Source organism: Monomorium pharaonis, chromosome 10, assembly GCF_013373865.1.
Source record: "Monomorium pharaonis isolate MP-MQ-018 chromosome 10, ASM1337386v2, whole genome shotgun sequence".
Taxonomy (NCBI): Eukaryota; Metazoa; Arthropoda; class Insecta; order Hymenoptera; family Formicidae; genus Monomorium; species Monomorium pharaonis.
In genome coordinates, this window is record NC_050476.1 from 8583705 (window position 1) to 8609916 (window position 26212).

Genomic DNA, 26212 nt, shown 5'->3' on the forward strand with positions numbered 1-26212 from the left:
TTACATTTGCAGGATGTATTTAAAATATTTTTTCTTATATGTATATACATGCATGTTATACCTACGTACACTTATTATACAATCATGTAATCCGTTTGTTTATTTTACATATACATGTATGTATGTATACAAAAGGTAGAAATTGTGAATATTATTTGCTAGATGAACATGCGTATTTACATAGTGAAAAATATTGCAAATAAAAAGCATTTATCAAAATACATAAGGATGAAAAAATATTTACATGTCGACGATATTTTACTAATAATAAAACAAATAATGAAACACGTTAGATGTATCTGTAGAAAGATCAAACAATATCCTTTGGTTTGTCACCTTGTGTTGTTTTACGAGGTAGAATAACAACCAAAAATGCAGATACTATAAAATAATTAAAAACATTAAAAAGATTTATTTATATATGTAAAAAAATAAATTATATTTAATATAGAGATATATGGATGTAATTTAACATAATATTTATTTAATAAACAAATATTGTTACTAATTACACCCTTTTTCTTACTTTTATAGTATAGTTTTTCAAATTTTATAATGTTAAAAATATTGTTTTTACCTAAAGAGGCTGAGCCAATCATAATAAATGGTCCTAAACACGATAGATTGAATAGAATTGGAAATAGTAAATTACCAATTACTGCGCCAATTCTTCCCATCATCATGTTTATGCTAACCGCCATAGTTCTAAAACATAAAAAATAGATATTACACAAATAACAAAATAAATACAATAAAAGGTTCAATTATTCCAATCAAAAATCGAGATTTAAACATCTTAAAAGTTATTTTTAAATTATTATGCTGAAAGATATTTTTAATATTTAATGATCACTGGAGACGTCTTAGACCCCAATAAAAGATCAAATCCAATACTCTATATATTTATACTTGCAATGTCAAAGTTGGACTTGTGCCAATATTTTGCTGTTCAGCGTACTCTATTTATTATCTGACAACAGGTGTTGCCAGCGCGTTAGTTTACATTAGACAGCCGTTTAATGTAAACGCCTCAAGAGCTGGGATTTGTCAGACTCCAGTATAATTGTCATAATAATTTAATGTAAATATTTTGTTTCTGATTTTTTGTGATTTTTGTTATTAATTGTTTTTAAAACAATATAAATATAAAATAATACATTATATTATAACAAGAGTGTAAACTCGGTCTTTTATGCAGAAGTGCGGAGAGTTTACCCTTCGACTTGCCTTTGGCTCGTACGTCCACTCCTAGCACTCCATGCACATTACGCTTTTGGCACATAATGGTTATTTTTGATATATTACATAGCATATTGCAAAACGTGCTGATTCAAGATAACAATGTTTAAAAGGAAATCTTTGGCGGAAATTTTTAAAATCATTCTTTATTATATAACGCAACTAATCAAGGTTCAGGTTGATTCGATCAGTTTTGTTACGCGTATATAAGAAGACAAACAGATGGCCAATGAGAATTTTCCGATGTTTTATTAAGCAAGAATATTATTAAAAAGCAAATAATCGTAATAATACGTCATAATAAAAGTGATAGTAAACTTTAGTCTGATAAAAATATGCAAAAATAAAATAAAATTTATATACAAAATTATAAACATATAAAAATTTACACCTATTATAGTGGATCTCAAAATTACCCACTATAATAGGTGTAATTTTGCACAAATTTTTTACAATGCATATGTCCATCTTTTAAGTGCTAGATGTGCTTCAATTACTGTATTTACTTCAGCAATGATTGCGGAGGCACAAAATGATAAGGTTCCAAATGTATCTAATTTTTTTTATAATTCTATCTGTATTTATCTTATTATTAGTACTTTCTGTTAGTATTAAGTTATATATTTATAATAAAGTAACAGCAACTTTTGTTATAATAATAAAATTATATTTTGTATAATTCACTTTATTTTTTTTAAATTACCATATTTATATCTTAAAGTTAAAAAATTTTTTGGAACACGCACTATCGTACTAATTTTGTTAAAGTATTATATTTTACAATATTTATAATTAAATTTAATTAAAAATATATTTTAATAAAAAATTATAATATTTGAAAAGTATTCAGAAATTTTTTCACCTAAAATAATTGATAGTTTAATCGAAGCAAAAATTTAAAGTTATTGGGGATCTATTGAACTCCATGTGACCGTTATGATATTCTACTGTTTGTGAAGTGTGATTGTTATGACATATTTAAGTTTATGCCTCGATTTTGGACATGCTGTTTGGAAAAGCGATATTTCTTTATTTATTCCTCTTTATTACTATTATATACGTATTCTGGTGAAGACATATTTTCTCAGAATTTCTACATAAATTTTAGAATTTTTCAAAAAATTTGCATGTAATTTTATATTTAAAAAAATATTTAAAAGCTTTTATTAAGACGCTTCTCAAAAATATAGAGATAATCTGGATTAAAAAAAAAATTTTTTTACACATGTAAATTTTGAAATATTTTAAGTTATTTCAATCTATGGTTTCCGAAGAAAATAAATCTAAGTAAAATCTGAAGAAATTTAATGGAAAAGACTTAATCTTTTTAAAGATTATTATAAAGTTAAAATTTAAAATTAAAAAAAAAAGATTCTTAAAAAAAAATATTTTTTTCTTCTAGATAATTTAGTTGCCATACCTTAGATATGTAGGAAAATTATCGACGATAACATTAATAACAGTTGCACCACCTATACTCGTCATAGCGACAAATACCGAAGACAATCCGAGAATACCATTAGTATCTTCAGCCCAATATAATGAACCGCAACAACTAGCGGCAACGACGAAACAAATTGCTGTACAGAAGTAAATTAATTATAGTTATTACAGATAATTGTTTATCTGTTTAGATTATTAATTCTAACATAAGTATTAAATGGTATGTACTATAAATTAATAATTCCAATAAAGTTATAATATTAATATTATTATTTAACAATATTAGATATAAATATTATTAACTTCTCATAAGCTTCGTTAAGTTGCCAGCAATAAAAATATATATCGTAATAAAACCCTGGCAGTCCAATGGGGTCCCCCCTTTCTCATATTTTAGCTAATATGGTTATGGACGATTTGGAAACATTTTGCTTAAAAAAGTTAAATTTTAAACCGCGCGTTTATTACCGTTATGTGAATGATATATTCACTATTATTCCATTGGTTGAACTAGATCACATGTTTGAAACGTTTAACAAGTATCATCCAAAATGAAAATTCACATATAAAATCGAAAACAATAACTTGCTAAATTTTTTGAATGTTTTAATAATTAGGGACCGTCATAATTTAATAAGCAATTGGTACCGAAAATAATACACGTTTTCTGGCAGGAACATAAATTATTTCTCCTCTTATCCTAAGACGTATAAAATTAATACAATAGTGAATTTGGTAGACCAAGCAATATTACTGTCTGACCAACGCTTTCATAAACCTAACATTGAAACAGTTAAAAAAAACTTTTATTAAACAATTGTTATCCAACAGATTTTATTAACAGACATATCAAAAGACAACTTAAGATATTAAAATAACAAAATGATTTAAATAATATTGACAATAATAATGTTAATTATATTATATAATGTTAATAAACTATCTGACAATCGGAAAACAATTGTTTTACCATATATTAAACATGTAAGCGATGATTTGAGACGCATACTCAACAAATATATGGATGTACGCTTCACAATACTTAAAAAGTTGGATTGTGTAATAAAAAGAGGAAAGGATAAAATCAAGGATGATATGTTGACCGAACTTGTCTATAAAATTAATTGCCATGACTGCAATCTTTCATACATAAGACAGATTAAACGACATCTAAAGACAAGAATTAAAGAACACCAACAAAATATAAAAAGTTTGTCTTCTCACCATACAGTTGTTACCGATCACCGATTATCCACCAATCACGAATTCGAATGGTCAAAACTTAATATTATACATAGGGAAAAACATAAAAGAAAAAGAGAGATCGCAGAAATGTTTTTCATTAAAAAAATTTAAGAATAATATTAATTTGCAAAAAGATACTGACAATCTTAACACAGTGTATGACAGAATTATACGCACAGTTTAGTTACTTTAGACTAGTGATAATTTTGAATTAATATTATTTTATGTTTTTAAACGTGACTTGCACATTTCCAACGATCTCCTCTTTCGACTGACAAAGGTTGCGGAGTACAGACGTGCTTTCTAACACGTCTCTCGAAACAATACTAAATTTCTTTTGCGAACTGAGATAAATAGATATCCAATGTAACTTATTGCAATTATACAAGATACGATTATTTTATTCATTCCTACGGATTTTAGAATGTGATGTTGAGATGAAGTATGTGTAGTATAATTTGCTTTCACATGTATTTTTAGTTTTACTTGAAAAGGGCTGAAAATTGTCTGGCCGAAGCGTTGTGCTGTAATTAATAAAGTATTGCCAGAGTAGTCACTATCCAAGGGTCTTATTACGATAAAAATTATTATTTGTGATATTATTTTATAAATAAAATTACAAATTTTCCTTCACTAAATTATAATACTACATTGTCTTACCCATTAACTTCTTTTTTCCAACCATTGTAATCAAAGAACCAGCTAAAGTATAACCAATAACGCCCGTCATAGCGATGACAATGGAATTGATAAAGACTCTGGAGTTCAATTCCGCCTGAAATTAACATGTGGATTATTTCCAGAGTTTGTTTTCCTTGTCACAATCAAAGTTTGTGAATTAGTGACTTACCGGAACGCATACAACCGTAAAATTACTTGTCTTGCTAACGTACTGCGTTAAATTAAGATGCGACTTTTCCTGGCCTAACATGTAACAAAATGAAGGTTGCAAACCCGATATGTGGCTATCATTCTTCATCAGAGTACTTTTGTAACTCTCGATCATCGCGAACAGTTGTGGCATCCAAAGCCGAAGCGAGTTCGATCTGCGTAGTTATATAATCGAAAAAATTAAACTCTCCACTTATTCTAATAATTTTATATTTTTAAAATAAATGTTTTTACTAATGTAGATTATATACATATATACATATATAAGTTCAAATCTAAATAATTTTTTCTTTAAAAATTAAAAAAAGAATAAATTAAACCAAGATTGAAGTTATCTACATAGGTAGAAATGGACATAAGAGAGACAAAAGACTAGTTAAACTGACCCTATTGTTGCTCCAAGCTGTATCATCGAAATCAGTATCAATCTGAAGACGGTGGGTCGCACGAAGATTGGCTTTATTTGCTTCCAACAGTTCTGTAGCTTGTCCCGTATATGTTCTCCGCTTGATTCGACGGAAAATTCATTTTCCAGACTCTTTATCTATAAATTTATAATAAAATAATTGTATTATTGTATTACAATTACCTAACAAATACCCTAATTTTTCTGCCCCACTAGTTGAATTTTATTTTTAACAATTATCTTTTTTATTGCATTTTTCTCTATATTGCATTTCAGCTAGAAAAGTGATACAAGTCAAAAATATAAAATTTAAGAGAAAGAAAAGAAATTAGAGAACTATTTATAACTTAAATTTGAACATAAATTAAACATAAATTAACTTTTTGTTAAAAATATTTTTTTAAAGAATTTTATAATTGCAAAGAATAATTTTAAAATATTTTAATTTAAAACATGCAAAAATTTAAATTAAACATGTTTTAAACGATATTTTTTATTACACCTTTTTAACGTACATGTGTGTTTATAAATATGTATAATGTATAAATAAAATGATATAAATTCAAATAAGTAAATAAATATATTTTTTGTTTATGTATATATTATTTTACATTACATAATTTTATATATATTATTAATTAAGAAAATTAAATAAAACATATATTAATATGCATTATAAAATATTATAAAAAAACTATATTGAATACATTAGCACAATAAGAATACATTGCTTCTATTGTTTGTATACCCTTTTACAATTTTTAAACAGTTAGTAAGTCTTCTAGTTGATAAATTTTATTAAAAGTATTAATTTTTTTATAACGTTTTGTTTTATTTTTTTTTTGTTGGTAAATAATAAAACACACCTGCCAATTTTTAAAAGTTGATTTTATCCCTTCAGAATAAATTCGAGTAGTACAGAAAAAAATATTTAATACATTTTAATGAATTGTCTATGTATAAAGTTTTGTAATTTTTCAATTTTTGAGTTGAAAACAATCTGTTCTTGTAAGTTTTGTTTAAAGTAAATCATGGAAAGATGCTATATCAGGTAAGATGTCATTTTTAAATAATTTCTGTATTTATGCGTAAATTGTGCTAATAGGATAGTGGACTGGTGAAAGTATCGGTCTCGGAGTTTTGGTGAGTGAGAAGCGTGAAACTGGCCGAAGAGAGGAAAGAGGTGGTCTAAGGGAGAGCAGGAGGTGAGAGAAAAGCCCGACATTGGAGAGAAGGGAATGGAAGAAGGATGAAAAGTAAGAGAATAAGAAGAAAATTGAAGAAAGGTGACGTGGAAGAAAGGTAATGTGAACGAAGCGGCATATAGAGAAGACGTCTGAAGGTGCCATATATGTAATAAGATTATATTGCTAGTTGAGCTCGGAAGAGGGTGAAAACATTACGGTGAGACTTGATGTACCTTGAAAGTTTTGCGCACGCGCAAAAGTCTCTCCCGCTACCGCGCGCCCTGCGCGTGCTACTAACCATGTGCCACGCTTGTGCACAACGACGCAGGTACATGATTTTCACTACGTCTATCTCTCTTTGATTTTAGCCACTCCTCCTATGGGATAAGTCCGACGTTAGCAATATAATCTTATTACATATATGGAAGGTGCAAGCGGAAGGAGGAAGCAAGGAAGAAACAAGGAAGAAACAAAGGAGGTGATGGCAGATGGCGGTGGAGATGGAGATGGAAGTTGGTCGCAGGAGCGAAAGCAAAAGCGTTAGAAGAAGGATGGCTAGAGACGGCAGTGGATGTGAGAGGAAGACAGACGAGAGAGCTAGCTTTGCACATGGATGGAAGAGGATGAGAAGCGCGATTGGCCGTCCAGAAGCGAAATCGGTCGGAATATTGATATATTAATTGATTGTATTGAGTCGGAAGGATCAAAGAGTGAAATCAAACATGTGGAAAGAAGGTTGAAAAACGAGAAAGGAAAAGGGCAGACGTAAGATTTAGCAGGTTGAGAGGAGAAGATAAAGTGAAGAAAGAGATAGTAGAAGAGATGGAGGAAATGGAAGAACTGAGGAAAGAAGTAAGGGAGATAAGGAGATGTTTGGACGAGGTAGTGACTCTACTAAAAAGAGTGTACACGGAAATAAGTAGAGAGAGAGAGAAAAATAGGAGAGAGGACGAGATTGGAGATGCAAAAGAGAGTGGAGGAGAAAAAAGAAGGAAGTGGAGAGAGTGAAAGAAAAAAAGGTGCAGCTGAGGAAGACAGGGCAAGGAGGCAAGGGAAAGGAGAAGATGCATGAGAAGAAACTGAAGTTGAAGAAGGATGTGGTGAAGAAGAATAAGAAGAATAAGGTGTTAAAATGTATGGCGGAGGCGGCAGAAAGAAGAGAAGTGGAGAATAGGAAAGGATGGAGTGCAGGAGAGAGAGAACAGGATGAGAAGGTGAGAGAGAGAGAATAAGAGTAAGAAGGAAGGACGTGGACAGGGACGGAGAGTGAGAGGGGATCAAGAGAGGAAAAAGAAAAGGATGGAAAGCAGTGGCGGTACTGAAGGACAAGGGAAAAAGAAGATGAGAGGTGGATAGATACGAAGAGGACGGATGAAGAGAAGATAGAAAAGGAAGATAGAATATGGAAGTAGATCAAGAAAAGGGAGGAGACAAAAAAGAAGAAAAGGGAGAGGAACGTGTTCTGGAGAGGAGTTGAAGGAGAGGACCAGGAAATTAGAATAGGTTGCGTAAAAAGAATTATAGAAAGAGAGAGAGAGAGAGAGCTGGGAAGAAAGGATAAGAGGGGTAGAGGAAAGAAGAGGAAGGCGAGGAGATAGGTTTTACTAATGGAACTGGAAGAGATAGACAAGGAGAAAATTTTGGAGAGGGGAAGGGAGATAAGTAGGAGATGGGTGTGGGAGTAGACAAAGATTGATGGAAAAAAGGAGGAGGAGATGGAGGATTGTGGAGGCTACGAAAAGGGAGTAGGCGAGGGGACAAAGAGTAGAGATAACTAACAGAGAGATTTGAATAGGAAAAGAAGTGGAATTGGGATGAGGGAGGAAAGAAATGAAAAGAAGAGGAGGGTATAAGTGAAGAGGGGAGGGAATAAGATGATTAAGGAGGAAGACAGAGGGATATGATAAAGGGAAAAAGAGTTAGAGGGGTTGAAAAGGGGAGAGTGGTAAAGCATGTAAGGCTGCACAATCCCAGATAGCCAAATAAAGGCAACGTGTTGTTATTTTGCTGTCATTTATTCCCTATTAATTTTATCAAACTAAAGCCAAGGTGTTTCCTCAAACTGTCTGTCGTTCTGACATCATGTAAAATTCTACATTAGAATTCAACAAACTGACGGCAAGTTGTCAACATGCATGCACAATTGTTGTCAATGTGACAAGTTTATTATTCCTCAATGCATACACTTATAATTTTATAAACTCATGAAGGTTATTTGTTCTCCTGATGTTAACTTCGTTCCACGTTAAATTACAATGACAGTAAATTGTAGGCAAGTTCACAACATACATGCAGTGCATTAATTTGCCCGATATGCTTAATCTCGCTTGGCTATCTGGGATGGCCAGGGCGTGTAGGTGTTAGAGTTATAATGGTATTGTAAATATTGTATTTATGGATGTATCTGACTGTGATAATAAAAAAAAAGAAGATTATGAAAAGTTTGATGGTTCCCTTGAAAACACCCCGACAATCCTAAGAGAAGTCCGGAATAAACTAAAATATAAAATAGAATAAATTGTGTTAACATGTTTGGTTTACACGGGACTGTCCCGATTGCACACATAAACGATTAGACACAGTAGTATTTTCCGATTGGACACAGTCGCGATTGGACACGGACTCAATTAGACACAGACCCGATTGGACATGGACTCGATTGGACACAAACCCGATTGCACACAAACCCGATTGCACACCGACCCGATTGCATACGAACCCGATTACGCAACGACCCGTTTGCACACAAACTCGATTGCACACGGACCCGATTGCACACCGACCCGATTGCACATAACCAGATTGCACATAACCTGTTTGCACGCGGATCGGATTGGACACTGACTCGATTGGACACAGATCTGATTGGACACGAACTCGATTAGACACAGTCTGTCATAAATTGCTAAAAAAGTAGCAAATACAAGTGTAATTGTTATATAACATATACATAAATATAATAATTTAAATCTAGCTAAGAAAACCATAATTTTACATATATGTTATATAGTAATTGTATTCGTGGTTAGATACAGATTTCATTCAAACTTTGTGATATTTGATAATCGTCAAGCTATTATTAGAAATCTATTAAAACCTGTTGACATTCCCTGGTCCAAAACATGTCCTAGATGTTCTTCGATCTATCCTTAAGATGTAAGAATAGATGATCTAGAGGCACGTAAATCAAGAGGACATATGTTTTATAATGTCAAGGACATCAAGAACATATGTCAAGAACATATTTTCATGAAAGTTAGTAAGAGCAGGTGTCCTTAGATACGACAGCAGTCAGGACATCCAAGTTGATAAGAAGCATATGTCTTACAGACAAAAGGGCAGATATGACAAGATTAAAAGCTGCTGTACACTTGACGCTACAAATGTTTCAAAATATTCTTTTCCTTTTATCTTTATTAAAAGCAAAGAAAGGAAAAATACTTTGAAGCATTTGTAGCGTCAAGTGGACCGCAAGCCTAATACATAATTGTGATATCAGCTTTTGTAATTATAGTAGTATTTATTTAATTTAATATTATATTAGTTATTAATTAGGATCATGTAGCCTAGGGACATGTTCCTATATCCTTAAGTTATATGCCCATTTACTAAGGTCTTATGTCTTTCTAATATAAGGCCATCTAGCAGTCCTAAGAGCATGTCCTAAGAGCAGGTATCCTAAGGTTGTCCATTTCTAACCTTAGGAAACCTGCCCTTAAGTTTTATGTAAGGATATTTGTTGGACCAGAGTTTTATGCCAGTAAATTAGAAACAGAAATTAAATTAATAAACATTTTGCTGATAGAATGGCAGAAATTAAGCAAGATCTGCGCAATGTAATTTAACAGATTGTAAGCAGAAATTAAGCAAGATTTATGTTATTACTGAATAAAATATCAATCAAATATAAATGTAATATACAATGAGTAAGCAAAATGCGTGCAATGTTAGAAGATTAGTATCAGATTTCCCGAAAAGTTACTAGTAAATCCCTGGTAAAAATTCATGTAGTTTGACTGACTACTCAGTCCGTTACTATCTATTATTAGTGATTTTTCTTTATATACAAAAATACTGCTTAGAAACTGAGCTGATTTTTTTATTTTGATTTTTGAACAACTTCAAGTATCTAGTTCTGTCATAAAAATGTCAAGAGAGATAAAAGAGATTAAGAGCTTTATTGTTAAGTAACTGTTAAGTAACTGAGTTCGGGTATTAAGCCTTCGGCACACAACACGATTTTTCATGCTAGATCGCATTTTAATACGTGTCCTGATTAACTCGGATGATTATGTCACCAATCGTAAGCCAATAAGGATACGTAGTAAGACGCCTCGTATGCGATCTAGCATGAAAAATCGTATCGTGTGCCGAAGGCTTTACAGTTCTTTTATACAATAACTGTGAAAAAAGCGTTACAACTTGATTGGTATCCTAGATAGTTTGCTATTCAGTGTTACTGGACAAAAACCGGTAAAATTGTCCAATAACCAATCAAAAGTTGCATTAAATTTCTACCAGGGATTAACAATTTGTTATTTTGGCGTGCGTGAATAATCTGGCAGATTAGTAGCAAAAATCGAATATATATCTTACTTGAGTACTAAATTAATTTATTGCCATATTTTTTATAACAATTTACTGACATCTTTTAATATTATACACTTTATATGCAATTTGTAATTTATATATCGATCCCCAGCTAGCCAGGTCTGTTAAAATCACATATCGTGAAAGCTTTACAGCAAGGATTGTTTCAATTTTGACAACAATTTTATGACAAGTCTGTTGCTTTGTCTTCTAAAAGTTTCGAGCAAATTTACAGCAAAAGTTTTCATCATACGATACTGCAAATAACAGAGAAAGACTTGTACATAAATATTACGTAGAGAAATTACAAGATTTGCCCTGACACGTTAAAATGCAAAATTTAAGCAAATAACAGAGCAAACCTTGCTACACGACATGACAATAAATTTATGGCAGGAACAGAAAATCTTGTTAGGCACTGAATAACGGCAAATTAGTAGCAAGAACAAAATAAAACTTGCCGAGCACACTTTTGCAACAAAATTGCGACAAGGTGTGTCCGTAAACAGCTTAGTTTTTGCTGGCAAGGCTTGTCGCAAATAGTATGACGTATATTTTATGCAAATAACAGGGTTGCATTATCGGATTTTAAACTTTCTGGGTGACTTTACTATCTATCTCGAGATGGCGCTACTGAATTAATAAAAGGAGCTCGTCGAGATTGTCGAGAACAGAGAACCAAGTACGATTGCACCATTCACATATGATATTGGACTAATCAGTCCAATATTTCATTTTTGTTGATCTTAATTTTGACAAGATTTGTCTTGTTCTTGCCACAAATTTGCTATCATATTGTGCATGGCAAGGTTTGCCTTGTTTTTGCCACAAATTTGCTATCATGCTGTGTACAGCAAGGTTTGCTCTATTCTTGCCACAAATTTGCTATTATATTGTGTACAGCAAGGTTTGCCTTATTCTTGTTTCAAATTTGTTGTTATGCTTTACTAGAAAATTTTACCCTGTTATTTGCATAAAATATGCGTCATACTATTTACAACAAGCCTTGCCAGCAAAAGCTAAGCTTAATGCGGACACACCTTGTTGTAATTTTGCTGCAAAGGTTTGCTCGAGTTTGCGGCAACTTCGCGCAAAGTTTGCGTCATTTTGCTAGCTGGGGATAATTGACATTAGACACTTAATATGATTTGCTTTCAACAGACTTGGTTATTTGCCCATAATTACAAGACTAGATAGTTTTGTCTCTCGTATGTAAAATTTATTTTTTATTAACGGTTTTTCTATACATATAACAAAAGTTTATATGACTAAAATTAAAAAATTATAATTATTTTTTTAGTCTCATTATACTAAATTTAAGACATGATTGTCTCTTTGCATTAAAGAAGCTAATAAGCATGATACAATTATCATTGTGATTTATTTTTATAAAGTAAAAAGTAAAAAGGAAAGTAGTGCGCGCGAAGCGCGCGTCTGTGGTGTCTAGTGATATTAAAAAAATGATTATTTAGTACGGAGAATATGAACCACGATATATATTCCGATGATTTTATTGCGTTGTATAAATTTGATTTATTTATATTTAATGTTAGATATAAAGATATATTGATTTCTATTAATAAAATAGTTTAAAATTATTTCCTTAACATAAAAACAAAAAAAAAAAAAAAAAGTCAGTCGTAAAAATTTTAGAATAATGTCGTAATTAAAAATCTAATTAAAAAGTCATAATTAAAAAACAACAGCGTGTTTATTTGATTTCTACTGCTAATCTGTGTCAAATTGTAAAATGCAGATTTTAATCACTTGTACAAATGTACAAAATTAACACAAAAGTTGCAACAATTTAAAAACAAATTCTTTTAGTACAATATATTTTTGTAACAAAACACTTATACTTTATTTTAAAATTATTGTTTTAAAACTACATTAATTTATTTGTTAATTTTTTAATAAATTGCATTATTTTAGTACTAAAAAATGTTAAATATTAATTTAATACAAAATATTCAAATAATATAATTATAATATGTTAAAAATTAGTATTAAAAATATTTAATAATTACTAAATATTTAATAAAAAAATTTTAACAAAAATTATTTAAAAAAATTTTATTAAATACAATTTGTTTACTATGTATCTGAAAATAAAATGATATAGTATTACTAATTTTTGTTCAGTGTTCAAAGAAGATAAGTGATACCTTTTTGTAATAGAAATAAAAATAAATATATTAATTAAACTTTTAGTTGGTAATATTTTCTTTTATCGCTAATAATTGAAAAGATATTATGATCAAAGTTACTTGTAGCATTTCATTCAACTTACTCTATAAACTTACCCTATAATTTGTTTTAATGTTCATTTTATGTTCTAAACAACATACTTTTTTTAATACAAAATTGACATTACAGCAATCTTTGGAATGTACGTCTTTGTCTTTTTTACTCATTGTACTGACCTTATTACTAATCAATTTTGTATATAATAAAATTATAAAAATTGTTAAAGCATGAAAATAAATTTTATATAAATATAGAGAAGAAAAGATGGTCATGAATTAAATGTGGAAATATGTAATTAATGATATCTTAATACTTTGTGTTAAATTCTGAGAATAACCATCCAATTTTTTTTATATGTTTAGACGTTATTAATATAATTACTGATTATTACAGATTATTGTCAAAAACTGCATTTCAGTATTGCAAGTAGCCAAAAGTTTTGTAGATGTTTACTTTTTACATTATTTTGAGAAATATGTTGAGTATTAATTTTTTTAACTTTAGTGTAACTGGAAGAGCTTGAATATGGTTTTCAAATGATATAATTGAATTTAATGTTTTACATAATGTGTGCACGTATTTGACCTGTTGTTGTGAGCAAAACACTCACAACCAATAAAATTATATTATAAATAAAGAATATAGAGTATTAAAATTATCACATAGCTCACTGAGGAAGGCTTGCTATCACAAGGTGTCAGGTGACATATGCCTCGTGCGCTGCCGGCCGGTCATCGCACTGGGCAACGCACCAGCCACCTCAAGGAATTAGCGAAGCCAGCTTAGTAACAATCATGCCACCAGAAATGCATACCTGCATTTTGGCAATTGTTGCTAAGCTCGCAAATATTCCCGCGCGCCGGATACGCGCAGGAATGACCATATATGGTCATGCGGAGGGCCCGATGCCCCCACTAATAATCAAATCCGCGACGCTATTTAAGCTGCTGCCGAACAGCGGCCCGAGGGATCAGTGATTAGCAATCAAGCCGATACGTACGGCCCGCACGAGTAAATTACGAGTTCGAGACTTAGCCGCAAGCAAACCTCGAGCGAGCGAAGAGACGACGCGTTAACTCCGAGTCACGCGCCGTATCTAATCAAGTGTAACCCGACGCGGCACCTTCGCCGACCGCCGCTATTGTACATTACAAGCAGAATAAATCTTTTTATTAAATTCACGTAAAATCAGTGAGTGAGTGATTTGAGGACCCTGCCAACAAAAGCCGCCTCTTTCCGCGAGTTCCTACTCTTTGGGCAGCAACGAATCCCTAAAGATCTTTTGTCGCACCGCAAGGTACGGCAAAAATCATTTGTTGTGTCACCGCAAGGCGCAACACTGTAAAGTAATATTGCCTGCGTTTAAGATTGTAAACCACTTGCGAGTGTTGCAAGTCTGAAGTTCATAATCTCCTTGCACAGAATGCTTATATTTTTACTTATCAGCTAATATTGTATGTCAATTATAATACTTTTACAATACTTCTACAATACTTCTACAAAGTTGCAAGAGTTACAGATTTTTTACATATATTTTTGATACTTTTGTGTGATACTGTGTAGAAAACATTGATGCTTTTGTGATACTAATATGCAAAATTTGCCAAAAACAGAGTTAACTTTTAATTTTTTTTTTAATAAAATAATTTTGATAATATTTCCAGCAAAAAATGATAATAAGATCGAAATCTATTTGATATGAAATTAATGTTAAAATCATCAAATCGACATCGTTTTGATATCAATTTGACATTGATTCAATGCGTCATTTTTCGCTGAGTTTGTTGGAAATGTTCCATGTTCTTTTATAGATTTTATAATCGTAATCGTTTTTTCTTCATTAGTAAATTGTTAATTATATCTGTTATGTATATCTAAAAAATTTCTGTTTTACATGATTGATAGAACTCTATGAGTTCTATAACAAACTGTATCGACAAGAATGATATATGTTACATAAATAATTAGTAAATTATTTAAATAAAATCGAATAGTAATTCATAATTCCGTTTCTCTTCTCTATTCAAGTAAGTTGTATGACACAACGTTTTTATAATCATAAAGCAAGTGTGCAGTTATCCCAATTTTTTAATAACATCATCAATTGACTGAACAAAGCACTGTGCTTTTAGAATCTAATTTTATTTATGTGACTCAATTGAGTTAAAATTATTTTATTAATAGGTAGCTTGACTAACTTAACTTCACAGTAGTTTTAGATAATTGAAATATAAATTATCTTATTTTAAATTTTTTATTTATTTTTTATTAATACTTTATGTATTATTGTTATTATTTTTAAATATGGTATTGTCATGCACGTAAATTACCGGATATGTGTCAGAATCCTTTCCAGTGTTAAGCGAGTAGATTTTCTTAAAGACATTCAATGCTTCGTCGTGTCGACCTTTTAAAATAAGAAAACGTGGACTTTCTGGGAAAGCGAAAAGAGCGATGCACGCCAGAAACTCGGGCAGTGAACAAATAGCTAAGAATATTCTCCAGGAATTGATCTCCGTTGTTTTGCCTAAAAATGTGATGTACCACTTTTGAGGTATTATAAGCCATGCAATACCTGCGAATCAAAAAATACAACTTTGATTTAACTTTATTAAAGTGCATTTGTCTCAAAACGCGTACATCGTAAATTTGTCGTTTATTTGTCATACACATACGAGTTTAAATAAAACAAAGTATCATACACGTCTTAGCTCTTCAAATCTTTTATTATAAAAATTTATATGAACTCTAATTCTTTTTATTTTCATTAAATTTTTCATAATGCAATACACATATTGCAACATTACACGCAAACTGATTTAAAAATAAAGTTTTATAATTTAACCAATTGATCTCTAAGATAAGGTTGTACTTACATGGCAAGGAAATGTTTCCAAGTGAGAAGAACACGCCAAGCCACATATAACACCTCGATCGATGTGTTTCGTTATGTATTTCCGCTAAGTACGACATAAGTGCCGCATATGGGCCGGATATGCTGCAATTTGATAATCGCAACGTCAATCATTACATAATACTTATATGCAAAATATTCAAAATGTATAAAATATATAAAAAAAATTTAATTTTCCATTAATTAAGTCTTGAAAAATCTACACATTTTTCTAGATAACACAGAATGTTAAAAAATTTTTATATAACATTAAGTATATCTTCTTGAGAATTTTTCAAAAAATCATCTACATAAATCCATAGAACATCTTTGTTAGTAAAACATATTCTGTAAATTATGTTAAAAACATATTAGAACATGTTAAAAACAATAGAAATATATTGTTTACATATTTTTTCTGCATTTGTATTTATATATGTTTATGTAGAGCGCGTTCAGCAGACAAAAATTAGTTAGGTTGATCTTTATTATTTAAGTTCTATATTTGTTCCTCCTTCTAGATCCAGCGAAGAAATAAAGCAAGAGCCAACCATATTAAAAAATCACTAATCAGTTTGTCTATTAAACCCATTTATATCTGACAGTGATGGCTGAACACTACCTAAATTTACAGCACATTTAAATATTTCATTAATGTTCATAAAATATTCAAATATGCTGTAATGTAGATGGCGTTCAGACATTATTACCCAACAACATTGAAGTATAAGTATATTAAAAGTACACATGCAGAAAATGTTATAGCACCACTTTTATCGGACTGTATAAATTTAAACAAGGAAACAAGCTCTCAATTCTTGGTCTAATTTTATAATACTCTCATATAATATTCTCATATGCTGAACAAATGTCTTTAATTAGGAGTTAATATGTACAACATCTTTTAGTAGCAAAACGTAATATTGTTTAATTATTGGCATGTAACACTGGCAGTACAGTTATTCAATATTTAATATTTAAATTAAACTTATATAACGTATATTACTAGTAGTACATTTGCATTTATGTTATGACCAATATTGACATTATACTAAGAAAACATTTTTGCATTCTCAATATAACCAATATTTAGCCAATATTTGCCAATGTACTGCGAATGTTACATGTTAATGATTAAATACAATATTGGTTTTACATTGGAGCTGCAATGATCAAAATTTCTCAATATAATTTGAATTGTGAATATAAAATAAAGACTAGTGTACTGCTAATGTTAAATGCCAATGATTACTTTGATTAAAATTTTTTTATGTATAATTATACTTAATACTATATAAAACTATATATAAAATATATGTAACTATGTATAATCTTTTATAAAATATTATAAAATTTTTTAATATAAATTTTTCATTATACACACTCACAAACATACAATAATTTAAATTATACACACATAAAACTTCATATAGTTCACACATAAAACAGAAGGGCCAATAAACTTGATTTTTGAGCCAAAAAGTCGCACTTTCTTTGATGACCCAATCAAAAATTTTTCATGTAAAAGTATGTAAAAATCTGTAGAATTATGTATCAAAAATGTCCATGCAAAATTTTACATTTTTATTTCATTTTACATATTTTTATGTAATTTTATATAATTTTGATATAATTTTATAGATTTATACATACTCTTGTATAAAAAAATTTTTGCCGGAAAAAAAATTGCTTATTTATAATTATATATAATTACATATAATTATACATAATTATATTTAATTATATATAATTACATATGATTAATTCTGTCTCAATAAAAAATGTTTCATGTAAAAGTATGTATAAATTTCTAGAATTATATCAGAATTATGTAAAAGTATATAAAATTATGTAAAATTATATAAAAATATACAATATAAAATTTTGCATGGACATTTTTAATACATAATTCTACAGATTTTTACATGAAAAATTTTTGATCGGGGAAATATTTATATATTAAGAGCTTTTCGAAACGCCCTATAAAAACTTCATTAGAAATTCATTAGGGAAAAAATAGAGTTGCGAGCCTTCAAAGTTTGGATAATAAGGGTCACAGAATGGACGACAATAATACTGCTTCTTCATAAAAACTAAACAAAATATTTTTATTGCATTTACCAGATATGTAAATATGAAACCGGAATTTTTGTATAAAAAACACACGTTTATTGTATGAAAATAATAAAAAATATTTTATTCGAAGTATTGCCCATCGCTAGCTGTACATTTTTCCCATCTCTCTGACAATTTGTGGATGTCACGCCAAAAAAACTGTTCCTCTTTTGAGGCAAACCAGTTATCGAGCCATTTTCGTAAAATGTAAAGCGCTGCTCAGCAAGTGCGTGTCCAACTTGCGATGTAAATAAGTAATAATCGGATGGAGCCAAGTCTGGTGAGTAAGCCGCATGCGAAAGTATTTCCCAACCAAACGCCTCAATTGTTTCCTTGACCGGTTTTGTTGTGTGTGATGGTGCATTATCATGAAGCAAAATCACTTTGTGTTGCCTTTTTTGATATTTTGGTCGTTTTTTACGCAAAGCTTGATTCAAATCGATCATTTGTTGTCGATAGCGTTCAGTATTAAGGGTTTCGCCAAGTTTTAGCAGTTCATAATAGATTACATCATTTTGATCCCACCAAACACAGAGCATTGTCTTCTGTCCATAGCGATTTGGCCTTGCAGTCGATGTCGATGGTTTGCCTGGAGTTACTCATGATCTTTTACGCTTAGGATTCGCAGAATATATCCACTTTTCATCGCCAGTCACAATTCGATGGAGAAATAACTTTCTATTGTATTTGGCGAGCAGTATTTTGCAAAAGATTTTTCGGTTTTTCTGTTGTCTTTTATTCAGTTCATGTGGAATCTATTTTCCCATCTTCTGAATATTTTCCATGGCTTTTAAACGTATGGAAACGGCTTCTCGTGTTACATTTAATTGATCCGCGAGTTGTTGCGTTTGAGCGTCATCTTCATCCAACAATGCTTGCAATTCGCTGTCTTCAAACTTTTTTGGTGGTCTTCCACGTTCTTCGTTTCTCACGTTAAAATCGCACTTTTGAATTTTTTAAACCACTCAAAGCACTGTAATTTATCAAGAGCATGCTCACTGTAAGCTTCGATAAGCATTCAATGCAATTCTGCAGTTTTCTTCAAATAATAATAGAAAATCAATGCTGTCCGCAAATCGTAGTTTTCAGGCATAAAATTCGACATGTTCAACGCTATTAAAAACTATGCTGTTGTATGAAACTTGTATTTTTGTAAGTTGAAAATCTTTATCAGATGTCAAAACAAGAAAATGGTGCCAATGACGCGGTTTGACAGTAACTACATTGATAATTAGCGTTATCTATGGGCAAATTCCGGTTTCATATTTACAGAGAGGAGAAAAATAATTTGCTGGCACAGCAAATTTTATGCTGTCCTAGCAAATTTTATTAGTTATTATATGGACAGCAAAACGATTTGCTAAAAGTACTAATTTTATTAGTTGAAAAATAGTTTCGCTAAATTAGCAAATTATCTAGTTAGAAGAACAAAATAATTCCTGTTCTGCCAGCAAAGTATTTTTGTTATATCAACTATGGAATTTTGTTACATGAACGAGCAAAATTCGCTAGAATAGAAAAAAGATTTTTTTTTATGTGTAAACAAGATGTAAATATTATAAACAAGAAAGCGAAGCCATCTCAAGGGATGGCACAATCTTAGTGGGTTCAAATTTAATACAGCTCGAGGTTAGCTCATAGTAAAAATGGTGATGTAAAAATAATTTGTAAATGTTATTGTGCCGCTTTCGAGTTACACAGCGAACAAACAGACGACACCTCAACTGTATGAATATTTCATCAAGAAAGTGCGACATTTTGACCCAAAAATCGTTCTTATTGAACCTCTTCCTTTAGTAAAAACTTTTGTACAAAAATACTCGGATCGTTTAATAGCCGTCATACGAAAACTTTATTGCACTTTATATTTTTATTATTATTTATAGTATTTTTAAAAATATTTTACATTTTTGTCAAAACATGAGATCATCATTAAGGGGATCCAGGAGTGCCTTTGAAATTTGATCGAGGTCGATAAGGTAGAGTCATTCGTGCACATCATTAATGAGATTTTATATGTATTTCTTGTATAGATTTAGAAATCCTTTTCCAGAATTAAAGTACACATATTAATATTAATCTATAAATTGGATTTTATATTGAAAACGAAAAAAATTGTTCTCATATTGCTCTACTTATCGACTTTTTACGTGTACATAACCCAAATTTTCGTTTTTTCATTTTCCAATTTGCGGAATGCGAATCTTTTTTTCTAGGATTCTAATCTTATTTCTAATTGCACGATATTATTCCTGAGAGTTTTTTCTAGGGGGCGACGTGATTATTTTATACATATAAACTATAGATTTTTTGTATGAAGCAAATATTGTCGTTAGGTGACTAATAAATAACAATTTTTTTTTATTTATCAGAACAAATCGTACGTCGCCCCCTTCATTTTTGTGCGTACTTTAATCCTGTAAAAGGATTTTGCATTCTGTTACTCCAATTCGAAAATCCAAGTTCCCAAAAAAATGTCGGTAACTCTGTCACTCCCGGATCCCCTTAATAATTATAGAGAAAATTTTTTATATCGGAGTAATCATTGACATGTAACGTTGGTAGATACACTAATATTTATTCTATATTCAATATTCAAATTATATTAGGAAATTTTGATTAATGTAATTTCAATATCATTGATACATATAGTGATCTTTGCACAAGGATGCAAATAACTACGACACTACACGTTTTCCTAATTTAAACTCAATTTTTTATATGTTGCCGATATGTGACATAATTTAAACTAAAAGTTTTATTGGCCTTTTCGCTTTAAAAACTATAAGAAATAAAATAATATGTATTTTTAATTTTTTTTTTATAAAACAGATTTTTTAGTAAATTATTACATATGCTACTTTATAAAAATCAATAAAAAATTGTAAATTTATATTTATTTATAAAATTATATAATTTAACTATGTATATATGTTTAAAATATATAATTTAACCATATATATGTTTAATGTTTTTGACAACATCCCCATTGAATTAATCTGTAATAAATATGTATCCATAACTATGCTACTAGAGTCAGGAGCGTTCTGCTTGATCATGTTTAATTGACTATTTACAGCGATCAGTGCTTAGAATTTGTTTGAGTAGAGATTTACGAATTAGAAAATTTTATATTAAATTAGTCAATTGACAGCTTTGGCAATTAGGTGCTATTCATAATATTGACACTGTCCACAACTAAAAAAACATGCCTGATAAAAACCGTGAGGAAAAATAGAACAGATATAACACGCCTATCCATTTTTAACTATTTCATTATACAGGTCTTTCCCTAGAAGTACGGATATAAGCAGATGAAAAGCGTTAGAATTTTTATAGAATTATATACGCAATGTCAGAAAAGATTGTATATTTATAATAGATATAGTCAAATTTACCAAAGCAAATAATATTTAAATGCTTGCTAGAAAGTTTGTAAACAAAAATTTGATACAAATTCTGATATGTTGTTGACAAATTGTTAGCAGAAATGTAAAAAATGTGTTTACAAACTTTGCCAGCAAATAGTCGCCAAGTATCGAGCAAAACTTGATGATATAACGAATTATTGTGTGTTAAACTATCGATTGTAACGTGTCACTTTATAATATCAAGTTTATTACTAAATAACGATTCATGTTGTAACGGGTTAATTAATGCAAAATAAAGTATTGACTGTGTAACGTGTACAACGGTTTGCGACAAAATATATTTTTTCTATAAAACTCAGCGTTATCACTGAGCAACCTATTCCTGTGGAGTCACCGCCAGCGATCTCGAATAGTGTCCCGTAACCAAAGGCATAACAGTCCAATTACAAAAATTACATATAATTGTAGCAATCTGTTAATTTATTATTAGAAATTATATATTTCCTGCGTGTATGCGATAGATTTTTGAATAGAAATATTTCTATTGTAAGATTTCATGATCATATTTTACAGAATTCTTTTAAAATTGTTGTATTATATATGTAAAATGTGAAAGAATAAAACTTTTTTGAAAATTTTGTGCAACAATTAGTGCTGTATGGGAAGCGTGTAAGAGAATCTCCTAAAACTTTATCTTAGATTATTAAACTTACTTATAATGTATTATTTATAATACCGTACCGATCGATAATTCCAACTTACATCACACCATCAAAAAATTTGAACGTTATTAAAAGCCAAGAGCGGTGCGAGAAACACGTTGCTATACTTAGTAGACCAGTAAGCAGGTAACCGTAGAACATTATTTTCTTACGACCGAACATATCGGTCATGCAACCCCAGAAAAACGCTGTGCAAATCATTCCTGAAAACAAACCAATTGATTACCAGGTGAGCCTGCCTTCGTACTTAGATTTTTTGTCATAAATTATCTATTAAAATAAAATTAAAAAAATAAAAAATAATATGCAGTAAAAATAAAACGTTTACGTTCTGAAACAAAATCATTCAGCACTTACGGCACGATAAGATGAATAAAATTAGTGCTAAATTATTTGATAGGTACGCGCCTAGGGGCCTCCTAGCTGAGAACTAAAGATTTAGATCAAAATTTTATAGAAAACAAAAATACCTTTTTTTTGTTTTACAAGAAATCGGAAACAAAGGATAAAATGGAGATTTACATAATGCAAATGTAATCTTTCTTTCCTCAATAACTTCTTATGCTCTTAAAGTATAATGCTAAATTATAATATTTAAACCATCATTTTTTTGTATGTTAAAAACCAAGATAAACACTAAAACAAATATGTTGTTTTCTCCATAGAATAGTTAGTTTATTTAAATATTTTAATATTAACAAATAAGAACAAATCTAATTTTTTAATGTAATACAAAAATATAATTACTTTTATCCCATTAAAAGTAATTTCTAAACATTATTGTATAAAACTAATAAACTTGAACGTTTTATTATTTTAAATTTTTTCAAGTTTTAAACTAAGGAAGTTCTCCAATTTAAAAGACGATGGGATTACATAATTTTTTGTGCGCGTGCACGAAAATATAGTAAAAGTTTTTATTTATTAATTTTAAAACGTTCTTCATATTTTTCTATATTTTTTCCTAAAAATATAAATTTTTTAACTCTTTTTGTGTCTGCAGTTAAATTATTTTATACTTTTTTTATATAAAACGTACGCTATAAAAAAAGATGTTTAGAGAAAATTGTATAATAAATAAAATTCAGAAATGTCTACTTATTAATCATAAACTAACCATAAACTTATCTTCAAAATAAAAATATACGTAAGTAAAATAAACTGATTTTAATGCCCTTGTGTCAACAAGTAAAATAATTTTGTTTTCTTGTAGTATTTGCTGCAATATTTAAATTTAAACTTTAAAAATGTTTAATTTATCTAAAGAATATAAAAATCAGTACATAAAGTTATTCAATATACATATGTATAAGAAGATGTTATGAGAATAATATATTAATAAAAGCGTAAAACTATAGCAATATAAATATTAAGTAAAAATTAATGTTAATAACATAAAGTAATAAATAAAAAAGTAACAAGTTTTTTTATTGAAACAAGTTAATCTTGATGATTAAAAAAATATTTTTTTATGCAAATTTTACAATTCGCAATAATACAACAATAAAGTATGACAGTACAAAAATAAAATATTAAAATAAAATTTACAATATAAAAATAAAATTTTAATGAATGGAAATCTATATATTAGATGCACAAAAAAATACATTTTTATGGAAACATAATGTTAAAATATTTATTGAAAACTTTTCTTATTGACCAATTTTTATTAAAATTAATCAAAATTTATTAATTACCCAGGAAAAAATGTTTTATATAATATAATATATAAATATATATAAAATATGTCCATATATGTTTGTATGAATATCCTTTCTTTTGTTAAATTCCTGTTTAATATAAAAAAATAATAGTTATACTAAAAAGACAGAAACTAATTTAAAAAATAATTTTCGTATTGCTTTTTTAAAAAAACTAAGTATAAAAAATTGTCCATATATAATTATGTATATTCCGGAATATATATATATATATATATGGACAATTTTTCATACTTAACTTTTTTAAAAGACACAATGCAAAATTATTTTTTTTATTAGTTTCTGTTGTTTCAGTATTACTATTATTTTTTTATATCAAACAAATTTTACAAAAGAAAGAAGACTAGTATAAACATATATGGACATATTTTATATATAGTTAGATATGTTCTTATATGTAACATTTTTTCCTGGATAATGTTTATCGAAATTGATAAAAATTAATTTTTATAAAATTTAATTTATTGTTATTAAAAAAATAAATTTTATAAATTTTAGTAAATCTTGAATAATTTTAATAAATTATAAGAAAATAAATCGTGTGTTTTACTGATTAAACACTAATTATTTTCGGATACGCTTGGTTCCTAATTAATTTCATGGAATTGTAAATCCTTCTCCAGAATTAAAATATAGACAATAACAAACGGTGGTTAACTACAATTTCATGTGAACAACAAAAATAGTTAGAATATTTTTGTGCAGTTGTCTCAAATGACTTTGATCTGTAGCACTAAGTTTTAAAAACTCTGTACTGTGCACCGTTATCATTACAGGAAATAATAATAATGTGCTTTCAGAAATGAGTTAGAAGCTTTGGTATAAGACAATAATATATCTGAAAATTTTATGTACGTGTGAGTATGGATTTAAAAGAAATTGATAAGTAGAGTAATATAAAAAAAATTTTTTTTTGTTCCAAAAAAAACCAAATCACAGATTGATATTAATGTATACTTTAACTCTGGAAAAGAATTTCCAAATTTATAAGAAAAATATTTACGAAATCTTTTATTAGTAATGTGCATTATCGACCCAGATCAAGTTTGAGAGCATCCCCTTAGTAAATTAAATAAATCTTAATAAATCTTAACGAATTTTAATAAAACAGATTAATTGAAAAAAATTGTCAATAAAGTCATCAAAAATATCTCCATCAGGATATACACAAAGAAACCCTAACATTGAGAAAAAATAAATGTATTTTTTATCCTTATTTTTTCTACTTTTATTCCTACAAATATTCCTAATCTGAATTTTACGCTCATTGTCCTTTGATTAAGTTCATATTATTATTTGAGAAGATCGGAGAACTTCCTTAACACACGGAGAGAATTTTTTCTTAAAATTTACCCTCAAAATCTGATAATGGTGGGATAATGTGTGACCTCGAGGAATTTCACTATACTTTTAAATAAAATTTACTATACTTTTAGTAAATTGTATTAAAAGCATAGTAAATTTCACTATACTTTTAGTAAATTTTACTAAAAAGTATAGTAAAATTCCTCGAGATCACACATTATTCCAGAATTATCAGATTTTGAGGGTAAATTTTAAGAGAAAATTCTTTCCGTGCAAGACATAGCGATAGATCTTTATAATGTGTCTAAAAGTTTAAAACTCTCTCAATGCTGTTCCCAGTTGCAAGGAGAGTCCCATAATGGCTGTACTTTAGAAGCCTCAGTTAATCCACCACTTAAGTATTGGCCGAAAATAATCGATTGATCGAAAAATTCGCATGCGACAAGAAATAAAATGGTACGGTATTTACCGTGAGCTCGCATATGCCCTCGCTATTGCCTACAATCGGCAGTACACCGCATGATAATCATAGAGATTCTAAGAGTACCAAGCTCTAGCGTTTCAGGGCTCTCATCGAGCTCTCTGGCACCTGTAATAAAGCGTTGTTATGCAATTGTTAAGAGGATCGGGATACTACCTGCGAATGCCATTGAATTCAGCAGGCCTTTGTCGAACATTGTTAGCTGAAGATCGCACTCGGCGGACGGTAACACGTAGGACATCGTTGACGATGAGAAAATACTGGAGAAGCTGGCTGGTAGTATCGCCAGCAATAGCAAATAATTAAATTTTCCGTATCCTATAAAACACAAACAAAAATATTTATGTGCTTTATAT

General features: G+C 29.5%; 1 protein-coding gene across 4 annotated transcripts in view; it reads right to left on the minus strand.

The window, feature by feature from the left end:
- The window catches only part of LOC105835376 (synaptic vesicle glycoprotein 2B), a 66851-nt gene continuing 40639 nt past the window's right edge, over positions 1–26212 (minus strand). For 3 of the 4 annotated variants that reach the window (XM_036292800.1, XM_012678587.3, XM_028193702.2), the window contains exons 3-12: positions 26013–26174; positions 22390–22552; positions 16125–16246; positions 15579–15823; positions 5205–5362; positions 4778–4973; positions 4588–4702; positions 2660–2819; positions 578–705; positions 1–381 (exon numbers count right to left, since the gene is read on the minus strand). In XM_036292800.1, coding sequence (XP_036148693.1) covers positions 311–381; positions 578–705; positions 2660–2819; positions 4588–4702; positions 4778–4973; positions 5205–5362; positions 15579–15823; positions 16125–16246; positions 22390–22552; positions 26013–26174 — 1520 coding nt within the window. In that variant the 3' untranslated portion in view covers positions 1–310. Of the gene's footprint in view, positions 382–577; positions 706–2659; positions 2820–4587; positions 4703–4777; positions 4974–5204; positions 5363–15578; positions 15824–16124; positions 16247–22389; positions 22553–25844; positions 26175–26212 lie in introns of those variants that run through there. The other variant, XM_036292801.1, reaches the window with a different exon arrangement.